Source organism: Chroicocephalus ridibundus, chromosome 3 (assembly GCF_963924245.1).
Source record: "Chroicocephalus ridibundus chromosome 3, bChrRid1.1, whole genome shotgun sequence".
NCBI classification, from domain to species: Eukaryota; Metazoa; Chordata; class Aves; order Charadriiformes; family Laridae; genus Chroicocephalus; species Chroicocephalus ridibundus.
The window spans coordinates 101,017,155-101,034,714 of NC_086286.1; the positions used below are offsets into that span (position 1 = coordinate 101,017,155).

The 17,560-nt window shown below is 40.5% G+C and overlaps 1 protein-coding gene across 4 annotated transcripts in view; it reads left to right on the forward strand.

Annotated features, from left to right (window-relative positions):
* The window catches only part of KHDRBS2 (KH RNA binding domain containing, signal transduction associated 2), a 636,753-nt gene that overhangs the window by 561,443 nt on the left and 57,750 nt on the right, over positions 1-17,560 (forward strand). For all 4 annotated transcript variants that reach the window (XR_010070438.1, XR_010070437.1, XR_010070439.1 and 1 more), the window contains exon 7: positions 6,500-6,582. Coding sequence is in view for 1 of the 4 variants with exons in the window: in XM_063330276.1 (XP_063186346.1) it covers positions 6,500-6,582 (83 nt within the window). In the remaining 3 variants the exon portion in view is untranslated. The remainder of the gene's footprint in view (positions 1-6,499; positions 6,583-17,560) is intronic.

A 17,560-nucleotide genomic window follows, 5' to 3' on the forward strand; every position in this document is an offset into this window, starting at 1 on the left:
AGAGGGCATCCTGGGTTCTGGTCTCTGGATTTATACAGAACTGCTCTTGGGAGCACCATTCTCATCACAGACAGAGAGGGATACGTGAATTTCAATGTCCTCAGACTCATAGCTTCTGGATCTTAACAGGGTCTACATAGGAGCTGGGTGTCTCATCTCTTAAAATGTGTATGCAAGAAATACTTTCAAACGTTAAAGCTGTATGTTCTGGGGAGGTGAAGGTTAAAGAGAAGAAAACTACTCAGTGAGTTTGAGGCACTTTAAGGATGTAAAAGGAACTACTTTGGATCTCGATTCTAGATGCCTAAAGGCTTCTTCAGGACAGGGGTGTTGCGTGAAACGGGGCCAAGCGGTTTTGGCAGAAGATAAACCCCCTTGCGTTCTAACACTCCTCACCGAGGTGGGAGGCTAGGTGCGGCTAGGTTTAAATTCTGAGTGATGCTCAATTCAGCACTATCAGTCCAATCGCGTTTAATATGTGTTAAACTATTACGATTTGGATACGCTAATAGTGGGCTGCACCTTCAGTCTAGTCGTGCTCATGAACTAGCACGGCCACTCTCGAGTCTTTGGTCGCGTTCAGTGAGAAACCAAAATGACTAGCTACTTTAAAAAAGTGCAGTTTATTTAAACAACAGATCTATAGGGTCTTAGGATTGCCGGTGATAAATACACTGTCTGCAAAGCACGTGCAAATGAAAGTATTGTTACATATACGAAACGCGCGACAAAGTTATAAACGATACAGCCTGGCTCTAAATGTAGAAAAAAGAGTCTCTAGAGAAATTTCTAAGTTTTCCGAGGAAGCACACGGTATAATCTAAGTCTTACCCAAAGGCGTCCCTATGGGGGGAAAGAGAGGCTCAGCCCGTCAACTGATCCCAGAAGTCAGTGATGTAATTCTTTATGATGGTGTCTTCCCTGGTATCCCCCCTCTCTCGGGCTATTTTTATACTATTTGTTATCTTCAAGATGGAGTTCGAGTGACTTTAGTCATACATACTTTTATCATGATTGGTGTAAATTTTTCTCGCTTCACAATTAAAGGTATAGTTTACGAGAAATTCAGGGCGCAGACTCAAGAAGGAGTGGTCGCACCTTGGAGTTGGGTAGCCTTCGGGATGGAGGTGTGTTTTTGGTATTATAATGACATTATAATGAGCACAGTTCGCACAAAGGACAGCATTTCATCAAAATTTGACAAAAAGTTGGCTCTGAGCATCGAGCGGGCAGCTAATTGGCAGCTTATCTGTTTCATGGTATCATCCCATTCCTGTATCCGCTATACATCTTAAGGTAAAGCCACGGAATAATTGCATCCCGTCCCGTACCTCATGTAGCTTATCAGGGAACCACAGATGTTGTGTCCTTCATGCCAGCTGCGGCTATTTTCTACCTTAGAAGCCTCTTGATTTTATACTTTTCCTTAAGGTGCGAACAATGCTGTACTTTTGTAATTTTTAGCCAATTTAGTATTTATTCCACAAGGGGTGTCTGGGTATGATACACCATATTGAACTTTGAAAAAATGCTAGTATGTACCTTACATAAATAGTTCACCTGTAGGATTAGAAGATAATTCTCATACAGATTGACACAAATAAGAGAACACTATCCAGAAAATACTTTATCTTCATTAAAGATGCATTGGGCTTTTTTTATTTTTTTATTCTGTCTCTGTTTTCCAACCATTCCACTTGAACCATTTGCACTGTGTTGACCTGCTCTTAGCCTTTAGGAAGGCTGTTAAAATCTGTAACGTGAACCCACAGAAGTGTCAAGTATTAACAAGGATTCTCTGCCCTGCTGGTGCTGAACGTTGATCCACCTCAGGCGTCAAGAAACAGAGAGCGCTCGTTTGTAATTGTTGCTTTTCCCATTCTCTCATACGGTGGGTAAGCACGCTGAAATGTCTTTCCTCTAGCTATTTGGCTTTATATAGGAAGTTGCATCACCCTCATCTTCACAGTAGCAGGATCCCTCTCAGTAGCATACTAGTTGATGTGACTAAGATCTGTCTCCTGTGGTTCGTTGTTTCTCTCATCCTGTTGCCATATAATGGTGGAGAGACCCACCAGGAGCTGGCAGGTCTCACGGGAGACTCTGATGAGGCCTGGACATTGCCAGAGCAACTATGACCACCCCACGCCTATAAAAAGCAGCCTGGGGAGCACGAGTGACCAGGAGTGCTGCCACCAGAGCGGGGAAAAAACAGGGCATGGTGCAGCAGTTTGTGCGGAAGGGCACGCAGGAAGATGATGATCACCCTACCACCTCAAGAGGTGAGTTCAGTCAGTGGTCATCACCCTCTCAGAAGGAGCATGGCTATGGTCTCCACCCAGCGGAAAGCAATGTCCTCTGCACTCGGCAGAAGGGATGTGGCAACCCAGAGGGAGCTGCCACAAAAACATGCAGCCCTCCAAGTCTGGGGCTGCAGGGAGTGCCCAAGCCTTTCACTGGTGATGGATGTGTGAGATAGTGAGAACTGCTGTGTGAGGTGTGACCAGGTGGATGATCTGCACAGACTCGCAGCAGAGCTACGAGAGGAAGTAGAAAGGCTAAGGAGCATCAGGGAGTGCGAGAAAGAGATAGACTGGTGGAACTGTGTTCTGCCCTCACTGAGAGAGAAATGGGAACAACCACCAGGAAAAACCCAAAATCAAGGGATTCTGTGTCCTTGCCCCAACAGGCTGAAGGCAGTAACTTTAAAGGAGAGGAGTGAATAGAGGCAAGTCCATGCTTGAGGTGGCAGGTGAACCCCCTCCTTGCCCAGCCTGCCTTCCCAGGTGCTTCTGTACAACAGGTATGAGGCTCTGGATGTGGAAGGTCAGTCAATGGATCATGATGTGGATGACAGTCCATCTTCACCAAAGGTGCTGCCAAGGTCAGAAAGGCCTACCCCACATATCATGACCATCTCCACGAGGAAGAAAAGATGGGTTACAGTTGTAGGTGACTGCCTTCTGAGGGGAACAGAGGGTCCAATATGCCAGACAGATCCTCCTCTTAGGGAAGTCTGCTGCCTCCCTGGGGCCCAGGTTAAGGACATCACTTGGAAACTTCATAGTCGTGTATGGCCCTTGGACTATTACCCATTGCTACTCTTCCACATGGGTGGCCATGAAGCAGCAACTCATAGTCCAAGGGGAATCAGAAGAGACTTCAGGGCTTTGGGATGGTTGGTAAGGGCATCTGGACCACAGGTTATTTTTTCCTCTCTCCTCCCAGTTGCAGGCAGCAACGCTGGAAGAAACAGTTGGGCCCCATATTAATACATTGCTCTGTGGCTGGTGTCACTAGTGCAATTTGGGGTTTTTCCATAATGAGATGGCCTACACAGCACCAGGCTTGCTGGCATCAGATGGGGTTCATCTTTCTGAAAGGGACAAGAGGGTCTTTGTTCACAAGCTAGCAGGGCTCATTGACAGAGCTTTAAACTAGGCTTGAGCAGGGAGGGGGACAATATCAGGTTTGCCTGTGACAAGCTGCAGGACAACAAGCCACAGTTAGAGGGACAGGGTGCTAGCAGGGGCCTGCAGCCTGTTGCTCTGAGATGTGCTGGCTACACTGCAGCACACTTGAAGTCTTACGGACATGAGCCAGGGGCTCCTGAGATAATAGGTAATCTCAAGAGGGAAACACCAGTGAAATACCCCAAAGGAATTAAGGGGTGCTCCTCTAAGAAGGTGACACAGCTGACAGCCCAGATGGTGTGCCTCTACATCAATGCAGGCAGCATGGGCAGCAAACAGGAGGAGCTGAACTTGGCAGGGGACGCAAAGAATAAGAGGGGCTTCTAAACTATGTCAGCCAGAAAAGGAAGGCCTAAGAAAGCATACCCCCCATGATGAGTGAGACTGGAAAACTGCTAACAACAGACAAAGAGAAAGCTAAGGTATTCAACAACTTTTTCACTGGCAGCCTCTCTCCCCAAACCTCTCAAGTGAATGGACTGCAAGGCAGGGACTAGTGGAGGACAGTCGCTCCCACTGTAAGAAAAGATCAGGTTCGTGACCACCTAAGGAACCTGAAGTCTATGGGACCTGAAGAGAAGCATCTCAGAGTCGTAAGGGAATTGGCTGATGTAGTTGCCAAGCCACACTCCATGATATTTGAAATGTCACGGCAGTCAGGTGAAGTCCCTGGTGACTAAAAAGGGAAACGTTGCATCCATTTTTTTAAAAGGGTGGAAAAGAGGACCCTGGGAACTACCAGCCTCTCAGCCTCACCTCTGTGCCTGGGAAAATCATGGAACAGGTCCTCCTAGAAGCTATACTAAGGCACATGGAGGTGATTTGAGAGAGCCAACATGGCTTCACCAAGGGCTAGTCTTGTCTGACCAACCTAGTGGCCTTCTATGAGGGAGTGACTTCATTGGTGGACAAAGGAAGAGCTATGGATGTTGTCTATCTGGACTTCTGTAAGGCCTTTGACATGGTCCCTCACAACATACTTCTCTCTAAATTGGACAGGTATAGATTTAATGAGTGGGCTGTTCAGTGGATGAGAAATTGGTTAGATGGTCATGTCCAGAGGGTAGTGCTCAATGTCTCAATGTCCAGATGGAGATCAGTGACAAGTAGTGTCCCTCAGGGGTCCGTATTGGGACCAGTACTGTTCAGTATCTTCATCAATGACATAGACAGTGGGATCGAGTGCACCCTCATCAAGTTTGCAGATGATACCAAGCTGACCAGTGCAGTTGACACGTCTAAGGGACAGGATGCCATCCAGAGGGACCTGGACAAGCTCAAGAAGTGGACCTGTGTGAAGCTCATGAGGTTCAACAAGACCAAGTGCAGGGTCCTGCACCTGGGTTGGGCCAACTCTCATTATCAATACAGGCTGGGGGATGAAGGGATTGAAAGCAGCCCTGCCACGAAGGACTTGGGGGTACTGGTGGATGAAAAGCCTAGATGAGCCGAGAATGTGCGCTTGCAACCTTGAAAGCCAACCGTACCCTGGGCTGCCTGAAAAGAAGCATGGCCAGTAGGTCAAGGGAGGTGATTCTGCCCCTCTACTCCGCTCTGGTGAGACCCCACCTGCATCGAGCTCTGGAGCCCTCAGCACAGGAAAGACATGGACCCATTGGAGCAGGTCCAGAGGAGGGACACAAAAATGATCAGAGGAATGGAACACCTCTCCTATGAAGACAGGCTGAGAGAGTTGGTGTTGTTCAGCCTGGAGAAGAGAAGGCTCTGGGGAGACATTATTGTGGCCTTTAAGTACTTAAAGGGGGCCTGCAGGAAAGATGGGGACAAACATTTTAGCAGGGCCTGTTGCAGTAGGACAAGGGGTAATGGCTTTAAATTAAAAGAGGGAAGATTCTGACTAGAAAGAAGGAAGAAATATTTTAGAGGGAGGTGGTGAAACACTGGAAGAGGTTGTCCAGAGAGGTGATAGATGCCCCATCCCTGGAAACATTCAAGGTCAGGTTGGACGGGGCTCTAAGCAACCTGATCTAGTTGAAGATGTCCCTGCTTATTGCAGGGTGGTTGGACTAGGTGATCTTTAAAGGTCCCTTCCAACCCAAACTGTTCTATGATTCTGTTTAACTAAAACTATTGACTCCCAAAACTCATAGAGGGGAAAAAAAAAAGGCTTTCTTTACAGCATTTCTTGCCTACTCTGTCGTCCTGTCGTATGAAAAGAGCATATCAAAAGTCATCCCCTAGATTGTCTCTTTATTTATTGTCTCATTCCTGAGCACTCTTTGGTTCAGAGGCAGCTATAATGGATCATAATTGCCCATGGCTCCCTCAGTGGAAGATTCAGGCATTAGATGAGCTGAACCACCTTCTGAAGTTGCTTGTGTCTCTCTAGCTTAGGTAGACTGAGCATTTGTCTGAGCCCTCCAGTTAGGACCCTTAAGTTAGGTGGGAGGAACCTGTATTAGTGTTCATTAACTTGTCACAGAAAAGCATGCCTTTAAAAAGAGTGGGATGATCAATGAAGGAAAAGGTGCTTACTGTAAGTTATTTATAAAAATCATAACCCATTATTTCCTTCACAAACATGTAGAGATATTGTTTCTCATAGGCTGTTTGTTTTTGTTGTGGTTTTTTTAATAGACCGAATATTATGATCTTATCACAGTAACACTCTTAATAATGTTGTATCGTCAATACATTTTCCCTGCCATTTATTCATTTCACCTCTAGGTATTTATGGAACCATTTATATAACAAATTGCTGGGAAATGATTGTTTTCATTATCATTCATCGGTATTCTACATAGATCCCACTGAAGCACTGTGGTTTGGACAATACACCACGGTTTATCAATGAATGAGCCGAGTTTTTAAATGAGCAACTCATTTTCTTTACCCTTGCAATGTACACATTGTTCTTCACAATTCACAATACTCATCAGTAGGCTGCGCGTTTTACTTAATACTGGGCAAACATATGTATACGTTGATGCAAGTTACTTTTACAGCTTGATAATACGCTTTGATTTATCACTCTTCCAAGCTGTCGTGTTCTGTTTTTCCCTTAGGGATACGATGATGGCTATGGGGGTGAATATGATGATCCAAGCTACGAGGCATATGATAACAGTTATGCCACCCAAACACAAAGGTAAGCATTTGTACTTTTACATTAATTTTTCAAAGAACACTTTTTTTCTCTCGTAGCTTTTCATGTAAATTTACTGGTTTATTTTCCAGATTAAATTCTACAAAATCTCACAGTACTTTAAAAAGCTGTCCAAAAGTAGCAATGGCAGTCAGAGTTTATAGACCGAATTATTCAGATGAAGTAAAAATGCAAGCAGCCATGCTTCTAAAATTGGTGCAAATTAAGTGTTTGGTTTTTTTAAAAAATAAAGTGATTACATCATTTTCCTATCTGATGTCATTCTGAATTTGTTTGTGCTTTTTTTTTTTTTTCCTTTACTGGTGCAAAGTTGTCAAGGGCATTTCATAATTACGGCTTTTACAATGTTTTGGGTGCAACCAGAAGGAAATGAAAAAAAAAGGTTACGATGGTAAATACATGCCAGTGGTTGGCATCCATCATCAAGGTAAACTATAGAAGGGGAAGCACACCTGAAGTTAAGGCTGAAACTATCAGTTTTCAGCCAGTTATTTTGTCAGCAACTCTCAGAATTGGTAAAAAAAAAACTTCTCAGTTATTTTTCCCAGCAACTCTCAGAACTGGTAAAAAAAAACCCCTCTCAGTTATTTTTCCCAGCAACTCTCAGAATCAGTAAAAACACCCAGGTTTGGAAATTTATTTTATATCCTCACTGTGTGCAATACTGGGGAAAACTACATTCACATCTTTTATGATTTGTGTCATTAGAACGAGATAACAAAAATGATTGCTTTTTACATACTTATACACCATATGCACTCATATATTAATTTGATGGTTTGTCCATGTTTATTAAATATGGAATGACATCTTTTTCACAGATAAGCTGAAGAATAAAGGGGTGCTTCAGCCAATTGTTCAGAAAATGTTCTTATGGGTTGCTAAGAGTACATGTAAGATTGTGGAAAAGTGAGCGAAATTTTAACAAGAAAGGACATAGATTTGAACTAAGCGTGATTCTCACTGGGCAAGAAAGTGGTGTATATGTACAGATTTCTGCACTGTAAAGACCTGAGGACCTTAAATTTGGTTTTTCTTTAACCATCTCTTTTGTTGAATGCTTTGCTGGTGACAATGCCTGTCAGAATTACGTTCAGCTCCAGAACTGCTGTAGTGACTGGCGCTTGAGCTGATAAAAAAATTACTTTGTGAGTATATTTATAACCAGCGAAGAATATTTAAAGGGAGTTGTCACACCTAAATGTGAACCCCACCAAGTATACTTTAACTGCACTTTTAAGTAATTACTGGCTGCACCCAGCATGTCATTGTGTAGGTAGATATTCTTGTTGTCAAATGTATTGCAACTTCTTTGAAAAGAATTCAGCCCATCTTTTGCTATAATAGAGAATTGTCACAGTAGATATTGCCTCTGGTGTGAAAATAATAATTAGCTGGAAATCTCTCTGCTATGACATTGCTTTGTATCATCTGAATTAACCTGTAATTTCTTTGCAAGTTGATGTCTCAGGCAACTGAATGACAAATATATCAAGTTCATAAGGAATGTATTATAATCAAGCTAGAACTGGCAGTGATAATTTGACTCAAGAAAGAAAACTTATAGAGAGTCACATAATTTTGTCAATTAAACAGCTATTAAGTTTAGTCATCAGATATGTTTTCTATAAATGTGAGCTACCTCCAGCATACCTAATCTATTTAAAATCTGCAACTAAAACATTTTCTTTTGTAATATATGGCAGGTTGTGAAGTCATATTTATCCATGTTGAGTGGCACTGAATGCCAGAAGTAGTCTATTGATTTCAAAGAGAGCACTTTTGGAACAACGCACTATTTATTTCAAAGATTTACAGAACAAATGTACCATTAGATACGTAGTTTGGATTTCTGTACCTTATTGGCCATTTAGCTTCACAGAAATGCCTCCCTAATGAGCCAAAATAATACAATAAAAAAGTATGACCGAAATATTTCGTTAGGTGTATATACCACAAAGTTCTCTCCCTGTCTCAGATCTTGTTATTAGTATACTCCAATCATATAAGCCAGACATATCATGCACACACCTAACAAAGAAGATAAGTTTTACTGGTTCAGAGTACTTATTCCTCTCATCCAGTGTCTGATCTACGAGGAAAAAAAATCAACAAAAACTAGTAGACAATGTCTGTGCTCAGACAGAAAAATATCATTACTGCCCTCTGCAGGGATTGACTGAAATTCTAAAGCATGAGATGAGAAAAAAATTTTAGCCAGTAGCTTCATGCAGACCTCCAAGATTTCTGTTTGTGTTAAGGGCAGAGTTCTTAGAAAGGGTACAAACTCTTGTCTGCCTGCCTCACCACACATGTTCACCAAGCCTTACTCTCATCATTGCTTCACATTGAAGAATGTGTTGGGGGGGAAGGATGGGACAGGGATGGGGATGGATGGGATACGATGGATGAACTGAGTGCAAGCTGAGTTCAGTGTGCTTTAGAGCAGGGCACACACCAAGTTGTGCCTTGTTCAGCTACTCACCCAATGCACAGAGTGAAGATAGTGCTTGGGTAGCCTTCCACCACCACGCCTGTTACCTATACCTTTGTCTTCCAGACCTTATATCTACTTCCCATTTGCTCACCAGCGGCTTTCTGACCATATATATTCCTTCTGGGGCCCCTTAGTCCTCATTGCCCAAGAGGTCTGGTTTAAACTTTTTATAAATTAGGGTCTGCCAACAGCAGAGAAAATGAGCATGCCATCAACATGCACCACTGTGCTACAGCACAGGATTATGATTTAGTAGAAGGAGCAACAAAAATACCCAGTCCCAGGAACATCCAGATGCAGATGGAGATAAACACTGTCCTTCTGTGCACAATTGTCTGAAGATTTGTACTAAAGATCAGGAATAGCATTGCAGGCCCAGCAATATACTTCGTATAGGTCCTTCTCTAACAAATTCTGCCACTGCCACCCTTCCCAACAAAGATCTCTGTCCTTCATGACAGCAGTCTGATTTTTAGACTGAAAATGGGGGGATGGGGTCACTTGGCAGAAGAAACCATGACAGCGTCTCACGATCAGACTTGAATGAAACCCACAATAAGTCTGCATGGCTGAATGAGCTAAGAGGCACCTCAAGAGCACTATGGAATGGACACAATAAGCAACTTGAAGAAAGAACAGCAGGACCCTCACTATGGTAAGTGCCACCTCTAACTTATTATGTTTGGGAAGACTTATTTTAGGAAGGAGAGAATAAACAATTATTGCTGCAGTCTATATTGCATGATGTTTCTTCCTTTAGCTAAGAGAAGCTGTATTTCTAAAGCTACCTTTTTTCCTTCTCACCTTGCTGTCCCATAATGACTACCCAGAACACAAGGTGGAACCTCAGGACAAAGACTTAAATGAACAACTGGCTGCCCTTCCCAAATGTGTCTATAATCATTATTCACAAAATTACATAGAAGCTACAGGTTTAGCAAGGAATTTAGGAATTCCTGCTCATTTTAGGAATTTGTTCATACTGATGTCAAAATATAGTTTTTAATGTTATTAGAGTGAAAGAATTGCCTGATGCCAAAGAGAACAAGGAGACAACCATTTCAATGGGCAGGGGAAGACATAGATCTGATATACTTCTCATAGGCAATGTTGCACTGCACTTTGAAATTGTTGATGAAACCTCTTTTTCCTCTCTTCCTCTCCTTTCCGTGCAGTGTGAAGATGGCTTTCAGTGATAAGTACCTCTGCCTGCCCAGACACATGAAGAGATATTCCGTAGTTGTTTATACATTATTCCCTAGGCACATGGGAAGGCAGGCAGAGAACACTCAAACCCTTTCTGGCAGCTAGATTTACCTCCTGAACCTGACATGCTATTTAGAAGTAAAAATCCCTTTCTGAATGTGATTGCCATCCTTGCTCCTCACTGTTGCCCATTCACATGTGTCAATGGTGAGGCACAGAAGGAAGTTCAGGGAAATAATTCTTTCTGATGTTTTCAAACCACAGTGTCTCATCTGAGCAACCAGTTAATGTCCATCTAAGTTTTCCACTAGCCTTGCACTTGGTACTTAAAAACTTGTAAGTCTATTCTGGTTGTCTAGCAGAATTCTGTTATTACATAAAATTACTCTCACTGCACAGGTGTTTAGCTAGACTCAACCCTCACCTGTCAGCCATTCTATCAGATGCTGCCTCATCTCCAGTGCTAGGTAGATGTCATTCCTGTGTAGGCCTGTAAAGGTATGCTGCTTGTCCACTTTTTGCGTGATTCTTAGTAGTTCAAGCACAGTGATATTCTCAATGGCTTCTTACCTTCAAACCATGTTGGAACATGTGGTTTCAACCATTCTTCCTATCCATTCCCACTCAGATACTGATTTAAAGAAATAAATACAATTTTTACAGGGCAACAAGCAAGCTCATAAAACTCAAAAATGTTAGAAGTATCAATTTCCAACTTAGATGTAACACAGAAGATGTAGGAGAATCCTATTAGTTTTCAAAATATAATACATTTTTTTATTTTCTTAGCAGGAACTTTTAAGTCTGTTGAACCACCACCACTGTCCAGGATTCATGGACTAAGAACACTAGATCACCAGGAGAAAAGGATGAACAGTTTTGTGAGAGGATCTGCAAGATCTGCCTCTTTGGTTACTCAGAGGTCAGTAGGGAATCAGACTGTACCACATGCGAAGTGTGGCCAAACTCCTCAGCCAAGACCAACAGAATAATTTTGTGGAAGTCGATCAGTTGCTGATGAATCAGCTGAGAACCCTGATGGCCAGCAGAGCCATCTTCAGCTCTGCTACCACATCTATGTCATCTCCACTCACCTCCACTGATCTTTGTGTCTCTGCCAGCACCAGCAGTTTCATTTCAAAGGTACCATGTCTCACAGACAAAAGAGATACTGAGGAAATCTGTGACTGACTGGCCAGTCACGGGACAAACTAGGAAGGGTATGTTCTGTTTAATCCATTTATGCATAACTTATCCAACCATGTGCAGTTTAAACAATGGTGCCTGACAGGGAAAAGCAAAGGAAGTCAGTGATTGTCTGTTGAAGCTTAAAATTTGGAGTTTATATAATTTCCCTGTTCCACAGCACGTGGCATGAACACTCACACATCAATCAGTTCTGGCTTTTGTGAACAGGTAGTTGGTATATTGGCAACAGCTTCCAGGGCTGGTTGGCTGGCTTGTTCTTCTGTCTTTTGTTCTGTCTGGCTTTTGTTAAAAACATAGTTCAGATGCAAAATAAGTTGCTGAGTGGGTGCTAACTAAAGAAAGAAGAGTCTGTGACTGCCATCCTAGGCTGGAAATAGACTTGCAAATATCAGAAAACCCGTAACATACTGACAAGAAGAATAAATAATTCAGTGATAAAAGATAGATGAAAATAGCGCAAAACATTACTGTTACAGATGTCATTCCACAGTGGCACAGGCCTTCTCATGGCACATCTTCATCTATGCTGTGACTGCAAGAGGACATAGGTAAAGGGCATTTCTCTTGCTTGCCTGCACACAGCCTCACTAGAGACAGTAGCCCAATTTTAGGACCTTGAAGCGATTCCTGGCAAAATATTGACTGTTAATCTTGCAAATATTTTATGTAATGCTATAGGCAGCAGTCCTCTGGACACATATTCCATGCTGGTATGCAGATTGCTTTGGGACAATGACTTCTGTTTAGTCTGTCAAATGCACACTGCAAACCCACCCTGCATCGGCTAAGCAAACAACTTCTGTTTCTGATGCAGAAATGCATGTTATAGAGAGAAAGTTCAGAGATGACATGACCTAAGTTAATGGTAATACAGAATCTAAATCTTAACATAAAGATGTCATTAATACATCTGAAATAAATTCTAAGTTTTTACATGATCTAAAGACTTACACAGATTAAGTTAGATAACTGCCAAAATGAAATTATCTTAGAGGACTGAAGAAGAGAGAAAGGCAAGGTGCAGTATCAGAGAATTTCAAGTTGACTGGCATAGCTTTCATATAACTCAATTATATTTAATTCAAAAGCTATAATTATCTGTGGTTCATACCTATAGCTGTGCTGTCATGTGCAAAGTCCCATTTGGCTTCTATTTCTCAGTGCTAGTAACAAAAACATAATGAGAAAATCATGTTTCAGGACATATATGCTGCCTATGTCCTCTTTGCTGCTGTGGCAGATAGTTGCTGTGGCAGTTATCAGTGTAGTGGTATCTGAGTAACCATATGTTCATAGCAATAGCTATCAATTCAACATGTAATAGGCTCTGCGATTCTGGTTCATGTTCTTATAATGACTCAGACCCACTGAAAATTTCAAAAGCACATTCAGACATCGAGATTGAATATATGACAAGTCATTGACTTTGAGAAGAAACTTTGTTTTTCCAGTTATTCTTGTTTCTATTGTGAAGTTCATGCTATCTACTGTATAGCTTGTGTTTACAGCTCCTTTTTCTGTGTGGGCTGCTAGTACAGAAGATTTAGGGATCGCTTACTTATTTCTGATCTGATATGCAGGAATATAACATGGACCACAGTTCAACCCGTGTCACTTGTGTGGCTTAAGGTACAATTGCTTCAGTGCAGAGACATGCTGAAAAATTATTTAGGAAGTAAAGCAAAGACTGTTTTATCCAGCTGAATCTCCAGGAATTACTTACATCAGCAGTGTATATTTTTGCCTGAGCTCCAGTTCATCCTGGTTACCCTTGCTTGACCTCCAGATATCAAGACTTTGTATGTACAACTGTTTCCAAAGATGATTTTTTCACAAAAAGGCAAGTAAAATAACACTTTCAGACTAGTACACTTGTAAAGACAAGCAGTCTTTACAAAGCAGTACATAGTTCTGCTGGGCATACATGTTCTTCGATGGACCTACCCAATGGACTGTTCTTCTCTCCAAGCTCCTTTTGGATTCAGCAAAAAACTATGGCTCTAGGTTTCAGTGACAGAAATTTAGTATTAACATTAGCAGAGGGTGAAGAATAGTAAGGCAGGACTAGAGCACTCGGAAGTCTCCATCACCATAGCTTTTAAAACCAGAATAGATAAATTTCAGTGAAGAATCATGTAAATAAATTCATGTGCTTATAGGTAGATGAAATGATCTAGGTGACGTCTTGAGGTCCCTTCTAGCTCTATTTTCTGTTATTTTTCCCCTTTTTGTTCATGCATGACTAGGTTGACTTCAAGATAACAACACAGGATAATCTAATTGGACTAAGGAAGATGTTTTGTTACAAATAAAAAGAAAGTAACCCCATTTTCCAACTTCATTTTGATTTGTGCGGTTTTTATGACTGATAGAAATCATTTTAGGAACAATTAAAGTAAATCTGATGTTTCAAGCACTAAAGTAAATGTGTTTTTAATAGAGTAGGATACTGACTTTCATATTTTTTCCATGTTGTGTTAAATTACAGTAAGTAATTCTAGTCCATTCCTTCAGAATGACCTCATAATAAAGATATCAGATCTTAATTTTTCACAAGTAGCATTTTCATCTAGATACACAAACGTACATAAACTGAACACTATAATACATCTCATAATATAGTACAATGCATCACTGGATGAACTTTCTGGTTTAGACTGTCTCCTTACTTTTGTTGAAAAGGGGCAAAATTCATTAGGGGGAAAAAAAAATCTTAGATACAAAAGTATCAAGAGATTAAAGAGTTATATTAATTTTATTTGTCACTACAAAAGAAATGAATATCATGGCCAGCTCATGTAAAGCATAAACTTTCTTACATGCTCCTTTTAGTTTCAAGTACTGACATAGACTTCATACAACAGTGCCAGAGTACATGCAACAATAGTTAGTGCAAATACAACACAAAACTTGTTTTGTCAGTCTTCTCACTGACATCTGTAGTCATGAGAAGATTAAATAAGTCTGCCATGATTCTGCAAGACTGTATTGCTCAAAACCTTCTGCTGTGGATCAAAGGGACAGATAGAAGCAGCATTCAGATTGTTCATAGCTTTTACTGATGTGGTAGTTGTCTTGGAGCCACCCATTTTAGATGCCACCTTTGTTCTTGTGTGTGATGTAACAGCATTAATTCATTAGCATCACTGTAAAGTCTAGAAACGCAAGTAGATGATCATCACGTTACTGTGCTAGAGTTGTACGACTGAAAAGCTTATGCGTTCTTCAAAGATCTTTGAGTAAAAATTCCTGAAATCTTCTACCTGCATGACAGAAATGACTCTTATATTCCATTTTGCGCAGAACCTTTTCTGATAAATTTTTGAAAACTTCTCAAAATCTAATCTCAAAATTAAAACAGTTACTTCAGAAAAACATTGCCAGTAACAACTGGCTGCTGTACAGCAGATAAGCGCTGATCCCTATTTCTGGATTCAGTCTTCAAATGGCAACTATCAGTTTCCTTACCTGCTGATAGAAATTTGGGGAGGGGGGAGAAGCCTGGCAGACTTCTAGTAAGTTCCTGTCTCTTGCCAGTGTCCCTAGTGTGTTTGTACTTACCACTTGTAGTATGGTTTAATGTTCCCTGAGGTGTCCAAACATCTACCCTCCCTCCAATGGAATCCCCGCTATAATTCTGTGGAGGGATTTCCAAGCAAAAGATGGCAGAAATACTCAGGGTAAAAATAAGATCTTTGGCTGTTTAATTGAATACCAAAGAACTAGAGAGCAAATATTTCTGAACGGTCTTAAGACAAAGACTTAGAGTAGCCCTTGAGAAGCTCACAATCATATTCACATACTCTCTTTCCTGATGTCTTCCTGAGGAGCTTTAGTAAACAGCATTTTTCAGATTCATATGTTCTGATGCATTCAGAAAGAAAACACTGAGAGATGTCAATGATCTTCCTCAAATGTAGAATGAGTCTAGGAAATGCTTAAAGCAATGATCAGATACCTTTATTTAATCAACCAGTCCTATTGTTTTGGACTACTTCCTTTGTAAAACATCCCTGCAGACTAGTTGTGGAGAAAACTATCTGTAGTTAAATGAAACAATTTTGTCCTTAGTTTAAAAATGATGGCTGGACAGGACTGTGAATAATCATTAATTTATTAGGAGATTATCACATGGTTAAATCTTTTGGTGATATGATCAGATGTTTACTCACTTCTCTTTCAGTATCAAAATATTACTATATAGTAGAATATATTGACACATAAATATAAACCAAACTGCAATAGGTATAGTGGTTACACTGGTTCTTTGTAAAATGGGATACTCAGTATTATTTTCTCTACTGTGCACTCTTTCACCTTTTAACCAGTATGCATTGTATTTATACTTTGTCATATTTCATTTTGGTTTTGTGCTTATACCCACCTGTTCATAAATAAAGATTTCCCTGTATTTTATTTCCAACCTGTTGAAATCAATCAAGACAGGAAGCCTAGAATATGACATTTTATGTATCTTCACAGCAATCCACTTACGGCATTCATCATCAGAAACTGTTTTCAAATGCCACTTCTCATTTATTTGATTCAATGAGCAAAATGGAATCAAATTCCGTTGCTCTGAAATAGAGAAAAGTTTTTCCTCTAAAACTGGGTAGAATTTCTAAAATTCTGCATCATTCCCTTTGCAAATACTGTGTCTGCAGACATTTTGTATTATATTCTGAAATGCTTGGTCATAATTCTGTGTCTGTGAGAAAAGTACAGCAGAATGCAGAATATTTGAATAGAAATCCCCATGTGTCTGTGGTTGTAGCGAATAAATGGCAAATTGGTTTCTATTTCAGATATTGCAAAAAGTTCAGAACCCAAAGTCATCTTGCAATTGTGATGGCTCTCCACTCCTATGCTTGTATAGCTCTACTGACTCCCTTATTTATTTTAATTTTTTAATTCAGATTTGCTGTAGCATGAAAATCAAATGTAGGAAAACGCTGCAGACAGATGAGATCTAGTTTAACTTCAGGCATGTTGTAAGCTACTAAATAAAGCCAGGGAGTATTGTAATGGAGACATACTTCTCTCTTAAAAATATTGGATACAACCAAACTTGAGCTTTCAGAAAAAGGGAGACTTTATCCACTAAAATGTTCACCGTATTATTCCATTAGTTCTAAAGATCTATTCACTAAAGGACTATATTTGTGATTTAAGGCGTAATCCTACAAGAAGTTCCTTTATTCAAAAGAATTCTCATCTTTCCTATAGATGTAATGCTCTGTTAAGTAGAGATGTTCCAGTAAGTTTCAGATTCCTAGGAGGATTATTTCTTTATTCACACATTTCCACTATGAAGTATTATGAAATATTTTACAGAAATTACATATGCTGCAGTTCATGTGAATGCAAATGTTGCTCACCTGTCTTCCGAGCAGAAGCATACTCTTTTGTGTAAATAGCTTTTCTTTCATGGCCAACTATGTGTTAAGTCCCGCTTGCTCCCTCCCTCGCGTAGGAGGGAGAAGCATTACAAATGAAGTCTTAACATGAATCGACTGCAGTAGCGTTAGACAGGATCCTGTTAGCATAGGAGCTGAGTGTTTGATTGTATCAATTATCGATGCTGGAAGTTGTAAACTCCAAGGATTACTCAACAGAAATGAGACTGAGAAAGAGGAAGATAACAGGAGATAGGAGTCCAAGACCTCAAAGGATCCATTTGAGGAAGTGAAAAAGAATGAGAGTTGTCTAAAATATTGAATCCCAACCACCTCTAGACATCCTTGTGAATTATCCTGGGTATTAGCTTAACTTGAAAATCTGTTATCTGAATCTAACCCAGACTGGGATATATCTATAAGGAGTGCTAAAGTTTCATTAACCTCTGTCTATAGGTGTATATATGTCTAAATATCTATATGTATATATATACACACATACATACACACACACATGTATGTGTATATATATGTCTAAATGTATATATATGTCTAAAGTATAGGTGCTGATTGCAAGCTGGCAAAGGACGGCAATCTCTCTTCAAAGAGTGCCAATCCTAAAGCACAATATTGGTTCACTCTGACATTGTTG